At 52.7% G+C, this 9,307-nt stretch overlaps 2 protein-coding genes across 2 annotated transcripts; one reads left to right on the forward strand and one right to left on the reverse strand.

Moving 5' to 3' along the window:
- Positions 1-2,019: 2,019 nt before the first annotated feature.
- PODANS_3_3820 (uncharacterized protein) lies at positions 2,020-4,842 on the reverse strand (the record flags this gene model as incomplete). The annotated part of the gene is made up of 1 exon (XM_001909132.1): positions 2,020-4,842. The coding sequence occupies one exon, from the start codon at positions 4,840-4,842 to the stop codon at positions 2,020-2,022; it is 2,823 nt and encodes a 940-aa protein (XP_001909167.1).
- Positions 4,843-8,524: 3,682 nt separating this feature from the next.
- Positions 8,525-9,207, forward strand: PODANS_3_3830 (uncharacterized protein; the record flags this gene model as incomplete). The annotated part of the gene is made up of 3 exons (XM_001909133.1): positions 8,525-8,730; positions 8,806-9,022; positions 9,091-9,207. The coding sequence occupies 3 exons, from the start codon at positions 8,525-8,527 to the stop codon at positions 9,205-9,207; spliced, it is 540 nt and encodes a 179-aa protein (XP_001909168.1).
- Positions 9,208-9,307: the final 100 nt, after the last annotated feature.

Consider the following 9,307-nt stretch of genomic DNA (forward strand, 5'->3'; position numbering starts at 1 on the left):
CTCCGGGCATCAGTTCATTGTCCGGTGCGCAGCAGAGGGGTCAAGTCATTCATGGCCGTCCGGGACCGAGAATCTTAGACTTGGGGATTTTCTTTTCAAGCCGTAGTCTGCTGATGTAGTTCGGATCCGGAAACTTGACGTTTGGTGTTTGGGATGCATGTAGATGGTTTGCCCCCCCCAAAGCGGCGTTTTGGCAGAGAGAGGCACACACACACATCTTCAAAGTATCTGTCTCTCTTTCCCACAGCCCTTCACTGCTCGACTTCACCTCTCTCACTCCGTGTCCATCAAGGTCCCCGTCCACGATCCCATTAAAAGTGGCAAAAAAACGTGGACAGCAAGGATTCACAACAAACAAAGGCAGGTGTGGCTCACAGCCAAGCAGAAAAATCAATTGTGAGTGCACAACGCTGTAAATTCATCATGTGTCCTGTGCTCGTGGGTGGGCGCTGTGCTGGCGGTTTTGCACTTTTCCCCCCATTCTCTCCTGATACAATAATGCAAACCTTTTTTCTCCCTTTTCCCCCCATTCTCTCCTGATACAATAATGCAAACCTTTTTTCTCCCTTTTCCCATAAAATCCCTCCCTCACTTTTCACCCAACTTCATGCTTTCTTGGCAGAGAGTCCACACAACGGACACAATTTGTGCAGCTGTCATCCATCTTCAACTTAGGATTTATCATCTTCGACTTGATTTACCATCTTCGACTTACAACTATAACCTCTTTTCAGTGATCCTTCTCCCAAAACACCAGCCATCCAGCTTGGATATCAAACACACCCCGAATAACGGAGGATAAGAAGACATGATAGTCTACCCCTCTCCTGTTCACTCTCTCTCTTCAACAACACACCCACTCAACCTTCACAACACCCATACATTTAACATCCTCACCAAATTCGACATTCAAAACTCAACACACATGAAACTCTTACAAGCACCAATCATCATATCATCATTTCAAGATGTAAAAAAACAAAAAAAGAACGGACCCAAATTCTCCTTTCAATTTTATCTTTCCCATTCTTTTTTCCGACCAAAAAAAAACCCTACATTTTCGGCTTCCTTGGATCGGAAAAAAAAGAACAGAAAGAAAGAAGAAAACAATCCAGTCCTATCGAGACCGGACCCAACTATATCGCTTTCAAGGGAACAACAAGAAACGAAAAAAAAAAAAAAAAACACACAACCGTTGTGGTTTAGTAACGCCAAAAAGAAAAAGCAGCAGCAAATCCCAAACCCAGCCCAAGATCCTCTTCCCCCTTCCCCCCCTTTCCGAGCCCTTATTTCCTTCCCATCCCTCCCTGAAAAGGTTTTACGCCCCAAGAAAAAAAAACCCAAAAAAAAGAGATACCGAAAGTTCAGAAAGGTAAGAATGATTGATCGTGGTCAAAGGTCAGTTAAAACCAAGCCCACACCCTCTTCGTTTCCCACCTCCGTTTCCTTTCCTCTGCCTTTTTTTCACCCTCTCCCAGCCATTAGTCACAAACACACATTCAACCACCCCCGAGCAATCCCATCCCATCTTTCAATCCATCCACCCCCCGTTTTGAGGGACCAGAAAAAAAGACGGTGACCATCACCACCACATATTGAAAGAAACAACCAAAACCAAAAGGATATAATGACCGAAACCAAGAAAAAAAAACAAGACCCGGGCCCGCTGCCAAACTCCAAGCCTGATTTCATATCATTAAGTTGATAAAAGTTGTCGAACCGCCTTTTTTGCGTTCGACCTAACAATAGCAGAAAAAAAAAGGAAAGAAAAAGCAACCATTCAACTGACTTGCGCAGAGGAAGCCAATGCCGGATGTCGGTTTCCTCTCCCCTTACGCCTAGCCTCTTTCTTCCTTTGATAAACGCTAACTGAAACCCAGCAGCTATCTCCCAAAACACAATACAACATTTCGACATCTCTATATACTATTACATGGGCATATTGTTCTATGCCGCCACCCCCTTCGGTTTTGCCAGTGTCGCTATAGCCTTTCGTCACACACCAAGTGGTGGACTACATCAATCCTTTGCAGTGGAGGACGGGGCAACTGAGCCGGTACTTTGGTTGTCGTTCCCACCGGTCTTGGGCGCGGTCGTCGAAGTCGTTGCACTACCCGTCACAGCTGATGTTGACGGCGCGGAACCCTCCGCTGGAGCAGACTTGGGCTCCTCTGTAGTCGTGGAGGGAGGCTTGAGGCTTGTCGCGGCCGATGGTCGGCCTTCGTTTATCCTCCGCTTGTAGTCGCTTAGGCTCATCTTCTTCTTCACCGGACTAGGGGCGGGCGCTATGCCGTTGACTGATGGTGGACCAAATGGACTTGGAAATCCGTTAACAGAGAAAGGTGACTGCATGACCGACCCGCCAGCAGATAACGGGGTGCCGGCGGATAAAGAGCCAGAAACCGGGCTGCCAAACGCAGGGACTGGAGGCATTTGCACCCGGAGATCGGGCGATTTGTGCTTCATCGACGCCATCGACAATGGGCTAACGACCGGTTTTGTAGTTGATGGGGCATCCGTCATGGCCATATCCTTGGAGCTGACAACTGTCGCTGGGCTGCTGTCGGGTCCCTTGGATGAAACCGGAGATGATAAGGATAATCCTTGACCGGGCGAACATTCGGCCCCTGAGATGGAACCGGCATGGTCAATCGCTCTTCGTTTTCTCCTTTCTTCCTCCTCGGCACGGAGCTGACGACGGTTATCCAAAGCTCTTTTCCTCAAAGCACATCCCACCCTCCGCTGAGGCGTCGCTGTTTCTCGCTCAGGATCCGTCTGGACGGCGGCATCGACGTATACTGGTGGATCGGCAGTCGGTACCGGACGAGGAGGGGCAGCAGCGACTGAGCCTTTTCTAGAGGCTGCCTTTTTCGTATGACGACCATGCGGTGGGATGGTATGAGGGGAAGTGGGCGACCCGGATTTGCTTCGGACAGAGGTACCCGTACCAACGTCGGCATAGAGGCGGTCGGATAAACCATTTGATACGTTTGATGTTTGCGCAGTCAACTTGGCTTTGGAAGCCCTTGAATGGGGTGCGGCAGTCCCATCTGACACCCGCTTCTTCTTACGGGGCGGTTGCTGCTGCTCCATGCGGCGGAACGAGTCTTCCACCATGGCAACCTTTCGCTTGTCGCGGTCCGTCGGCTCGGTAAGTATCCCAAGGGTATCGAATGAACCTTGACGCGCTGTTGGCGTCATGTCGCGACTCGGTGGTTTGCTGCGGGAGGAGCCAGATATCGACCTATGCTCGTGCTCAGGAGCATCATCCAAGTGGCCCTCACTAGGAGCTCGGCTGTTGGTGGCATGTCCTGTGCTGCTGGGCGAGATCGCATGCTGAGCTTTCGGCTTGCGCTTCTTGGTCTTTTTTGGTTGTGTCTTGTTTAGGTGTTTTCTGTGAAACAAGGCAAACGCGCACTCGGGTCCTAGATCACAAGCACACCCTCCAAATTCCGAAAGCACGATCGACACCCAGTTGGCCAGCTTTAGATACTCTTCCTCATCGGCGGCAACTTCAGACTGGGCACCCGTCACCTCGTCGCCTAGACCAAGAATTCGGAGCATCCTCGCCTTCTGGGCGGTGGGGAACCTAAAGTCCCATGCTATCGTGATTTGTTCTCTGGGTGCAATGTCTCGCTCGCTCACGAGCCAGAAGTGATATTCGCCTTCGTCGGAAAGAAACGTGTCAAGGGCGGCATTTGGCCTGCAACTGCGCCTGACAAAGCGGGCCTCGGAACCCTCTCTTCGGGTATCGATATAAAGGGGGAGGAGAGGGTGAAAGAGTACAAAAGGGAGCGGGGTGGTGAGGTCGTCCCATCGATTCTCTAGTTCGGCACAGTACTCGGTTTGGAAGCCAATGTGACCATTGACCTCCATAAGCAGCGAGTCCTTTTCGATTGTCGATGTCGCTCGGAGATCATGCCACTGCAACACTGTCCCTGGCGCGACATTTTTCCTGGTTTGTTGGACCTCGACCTTGCCCCTGAGCGAGCTGGCATTGTCAGGAAGCTTCGAAAATACATCTTTGCCTGACAGGCCTGTTTCTTTCTTCATCTTTTCCGGATTGCGCAGCCAACTCGTCATCGTGTTGGAGACTGACAGTCCGGCAAAACTGTTGACCTTGACATTCCGAACAGACGGTTGCTCATTGCAGAGCAGCTGGAAGGTTTGGGAGTAGGTGTGTATCTCAAAGTCGTCGGGAAGATCGGGAGGGGTGGTGGCAGGACTCAAAGGGTGCGAGTGCGCTGCTTTGGCATTGCCATAGGAAGGACTTCGTTTCGGGCCCGGCGCGCTGATCGACTGACTGGACTTGTGTGAGCCCTTCGTCTTCTTGCTGGGCTGGCGGTTGTCGTGTGGAGCGGGATGTTTTGTCGCATGTTCTATGCTGTGGTGGCCATGTCCGTTGATCTGGAGATCTGTTGGCTTTGGCTTCTTCTTGTGGCTCTTGGTGGGAGGGCGCTTCGGCTTCTTATCCGACGGATCTGCCGCCAGGGGGCCTGCTATCCTGGCTCGCTGACGTTCATGTGCCTGCTGTGAATCGATGCTCCGTGGATCACAGTCCACGCAAGAATGCGGGAAGTCGGCAGCAGAGACATCCTCGACCTTATCGGGATAGTAGCACTCGATATGCTGCCACGTTTCGCATGACTCGCAGAAGATAGTATTACCATCATCGTCTGGATAATTGCACACACACTTTATCGTGTATGGCTCTTCCTCGACAGGCTCCGGCCTCGGCAGATCATCTCGAACCGCAGCGGCTGCTGGAGGCAAAAACGAAGCTGGTGAAGTCTGATTAGGAGGCGCGAAAGGCGTCTGCAATGGTGGGAGCTTGTCTGTCATAATCTTGATGATAACCTCGCGATGGCGGGATGACCGAGGGATTGTACGGATGATTATCTTTTTGGTCTGAAGGGCATACTGGTCGCGCGATTTGACGCGATTGACCGTAAGGTATGTGCCGCAATGAGGATTGGACCGGAGAAGAGGAGGGTGTCATCCGTTTGATCTGACGATGTGATCAACCCACGGGAGGGATCCGACGACGCCGATGGGATGCCCGCCTCGAGAGGCAATCAGAGACGGACGCGAGCTGCCAGTGAATGATGGTTATCCCCTTCTGGCTCGCGAATCGATCGGTTGGTCGGCTGCGTGGCTGGCCGGGTCGGTCGGGGTTGTTGTAGAGAAAGGGCCCTGTAGAAGGACACGTCTTGTTGTTGGGGTCGCGGTGGAAGCTCGATCAGCAAAATGAATAAAATATGTCGCTGTCAAGCTAGGACGATGGTGAGTCAGACTGGCTCGCGGTGTTGCTGAAAGGGAAACCCGAAAACGGTGTGGGTGTCGAGAGTAAAAATGTGGCGATCGTCACGAAAGGCTCTCTTGACGGGAGCACAATGGTGGTGGTGAGCGAGGAAGAAGCGCCTCGAGGACAAAGGTGCTCGAGCAGGCAGTAGGCGGGAATAAATCGCGAGGCGCAATGGTTGGAAATCCAGCTCGGGTGGTCGAGAGGCGAGCGACGAATGGGTGACGCGAAAAATGCGGACTGAATAAAGAGAGGAAGAGTTTGAAGGGGAGGAGGAGTGGGAAAGTGCAAGAGCAGAGAGGGGGGCCCACAACAACGAGGAACCAGAGAAGAGAGAGAGAGAGGAGCGCTGCCACTTGCCCACCCGCCCACAGCACGCTGCGCTGCGTTCAGTAAAGCCCCGTGTGCCAAAAGAATGGGTCTGCGACCTGGGACTGGGACTGGGACCGGGGGGGGCCACTGGGACAAGTTGCCCAGAGCAGAGGGAATGTGAAAGCACAGACCAGGCGAGCCGTGACTTTGCATTGGCAAAGCCTTGGGGGGATTCGGGTGAGAGGTCAAGGACCTTGCTTGAGCTTCTTTTTGGGGGGGTAGGGAGGGTGTGGCCGAAGACGAAGAGCCGAGGAAGACGACCTGAGAGTTGCCATCTGAACCTTTTCAGCAGCATTCTTCTTGTTCACCCAGTCCTGTCGGCGATGGGGCTTCTAGCGCGCGACGCCGACAACGAAAAGAAAATTGAGGAGCGAGTGAGGGCAAACCCAACCTTGGAAAGTACCCGAGTACACTAGCCTCCAAGCGCCACTTTGCTGGTGCAGTTGGTTGGTTGGATGCCGTCGGCGGCAGAGGTGCCTGAGGCATCACTCCAGGCAGTGCAGTGCCCCAATGAAGGGAAAACTCAGGGTGAAGGTTGGTGGGCATTGTTGGTTCAGAGGGCGCCCTCGGGATTGGAGGAGGGGAAGATGCGGGCGGGGCTCCCTTGGTGGTTGATTGAACGCACCGGTAGGTTGCTTTGCGCACCAAATCGCCCTCGGACTGAGGTGACTGACTCTTGACTGCTTGCCTGAGCTGAAGGGCGGGGAAAAGGAGGTCGTTCGCACACAGCGACATGCAAACTGTCAGCAGCAAAATCCTGCACACCTCGTGCAGATACTGTGGTAGATATCGCCGGGAGTACTGGAAATGAGTGATAATGGAGAAGAGACACAAACCAGAAGTTGTAAAAGTGTCGGCAACTCGCAGTTAGCAGAGCCGGCGAGTTTGGCTCCATATAAGAGGAGTGGTGGTGAGGAGTTGCCCACGACTAGGCCGGGAAAATTTTGCGGGTTGCAGTGGGTTTGCAATGCTGAAAGGAAGGTTTGAGAAAAGGAGAAAAAGGGAGCATGTTGGTGATGGCAGGGAATCCCACAGCACAGAGGTCGCCGGAGAAACTCCTGAGCTGCTGTGAGCAAAAAAACAGGCCACCCTGTGAAGTGGATGGCCTGAAAGGGTGCCTTGCCTTGCTCATTGGTGTTCGCCGTGGGGTCGTGGTGTACTGTGCGCAAGGCTGCGAAGAGGGCGGGGGTTGAGAAGCATGGCCCCGTTTTTCTCTCTCGACCATCTATAATTCCCATCATCCAGCAAATGCCAGATACTTTTCCAGGCCTGGCAGCCGTGTAGGGTGAATTCTACTTTTTGTGATCCGATTGGCAAACAGTGCCGCGTGAAAGCTTTGCCTCTTGGTTTTCTTTCACCCAGATGATTCACCCCCTAGACCCCTGAGCTTGATGACACCTTACACTGCCGTAGACACCTGTCCACACCGTGAATCAGTTCACAGCAAAAGCTCACCCTGTCTGAAAACATTGGACGTGCAAGTGCAAGGACATGGAAGCTCTCTGCTGGCGCTGGTGCTTGTAAGATGTGGTCCGTTTCCGGGACTACCTGTCTGACGTCACGTTTCCAGATTTCCATCTGTTGTCGGTGCCAAGTCTTTCTCAAGAGGCCGTATTGGAGAATGCTTTCCAGAAGAAGTCCGTTGTAGAGTCATCAACGCCAGTGCCTTGATAAACATCACCCTACTATGAGCTTGTGGCGGGGTAGATAGATCTCCAGCGATAAGACTACTTCCTGGACGAATCCTGCTAAAAGGAGGATAGGGGTCTCGCATCAAGGCCTTTCCAAAAGACACTGCGACCAAACATCACCAATATGTTGCCATCGTTGCACCGTGCTACAGCATGGTTGCTTTGCAGGACCGCAACAACCTTTTGCCCCACCAGCGCGCGACCGAGTCACGAAGCTCCCACGACTGATATCCAGGGGCAAAGGTCCGGCAGAGTCTCAGACAAGCATGAGGCCGTTGCTGATAAGGTAGGGAAGCTAGCTCGTGGCTGGCGTGGGTGCTGCTGGGTTGTAAGCTGTTGTGAACTGGACATCTCGTAGGAATTATTGGTGTCACGTCTGCTTCCGCACATTTGACTAACAAACAATGGCTATCGGAAGCTGGGAGCCGTTCCACCATGCTGGCTACGCAGGTCCCGTCCTCTCATCGTCTTGCCATTCTGTCGGCCGAATTCATGTTGGTGTATGTCATCTGCTAGCAACCTGTCAGCAATCATCAAATCATGTACTGACCGATATAAAAGAGTTCATCAGCAATAATCCTAGATATACACAATCTGGATTCCGAGAGGACTGTCTGTGATGGACAAGTTTAAATCTTGGAAAAGTCCACGATGTCCATCCGTATCGCTTGGAGAGATCCTGTGTGCGGGGGTCTGCAGATTCACGTTGGACCCCTGTTTCGGCCCGCCACTCCCAAGCGGTGATTGGTTTGCAAAGGCAAAAGTGCCCACCCCGGTTCACATGACACGCCCCCAATGAGACAAGTGTCTGTGGCGCCCCAGGTTCCTGCCGTGCACGGCCGCCCGCTGGAAAGAAGGCTGGATCACCCATGACGTGCGGTTGGGGTTTTGGAGGCGGCCAACCACGGGCAGCAGGCGAATGACACCGCCCGCCTCTCTGCTCAACAGTAAAGCCAGTCAGCCGCTCCGTTTGTCGCCATCATCATCGACCTCTCATCAACTTGCAAAATAATCACCTGTCAGAAACTTGTTGATTTTCACACGCGGAATCAACCATCAATTCCGCCATCAAAATCCCACGACAACAGAAGCCAGTTGTCACCGGGCCATCATCTTCCCCCGCATTTTCCCTGTTCTCCACCGATAACCAGCCCTCACCATGAGGTTCTCAACAACCCTTCTCGCCCTCGCCACGGCGGTCAGCGCGAACCCCCTCAACACCTTCCGCAGTGAGAAGCAATCACTTGTCCGCCGCGACGATCTTCAAATTCCCGGTGATAACCCCCTCAAGTACTGCGATGCCGACCGCGGGGACGATATCATCACTATCGAGAAGGTGGACTTGAGTCCAAACCCACCTGAGGCGTATGTGTACCAAAATCAGATGTCAATCATATCAACATGACAAAAAAACAGAAATCTAACATTTTCTTCCCCCAGTGGCACCACCCTCATCATCGAGGCCAGCGGCACGGTCAAGGAGACCATCCTCGAAGGCGCCTACGTCAACCTCCAGGTCAAGTACGGCTACATCCGCCTCATTAACACCCAGGCCGATCTCTGCAAGGAGATCAAGAACGTCGACCTTGACTGCCCGATTGAGAAGGGCAAGATCTCCATCACCAAGTCTGTTGACCTCCCCAAGGAGATCCCACCTGTATGTTTTCTATCACTATCACCCTCTCCTACAACAACAACAACAACCCATGCTGACTATTAAATTAGGGAAAATACACCGTCGAGGCCGACGTCTACACCGTGGACGACGAACACATCACCTGCTTGACCGCCACCGTTGTTTTCGGCAAGAAGTCGTTCGGCAACATCCTTGGTGACTTGTAGGATCCTCCAAGCAAGGGTGTCAAACCGCTGTCCAATGTGTAATATGCTGTAATGCCGTTATGGATATGAAGGGGGCGAAGGGATGGATCGGTGGGGGGTG

This window comes from Podospora anserina, chromosome 3 (genome assembly GCF_000226545.1).
Source record: "Podospora anserina S mat+ genomic DNA chromosome 3, supercontig 2".
Taxonomy (NCBI): Eukaryota; Fungi; Ascomycota; class Sordariomycetes; order Sordariales; family Podosporaceae; genus Podospora; species Podospora anserina.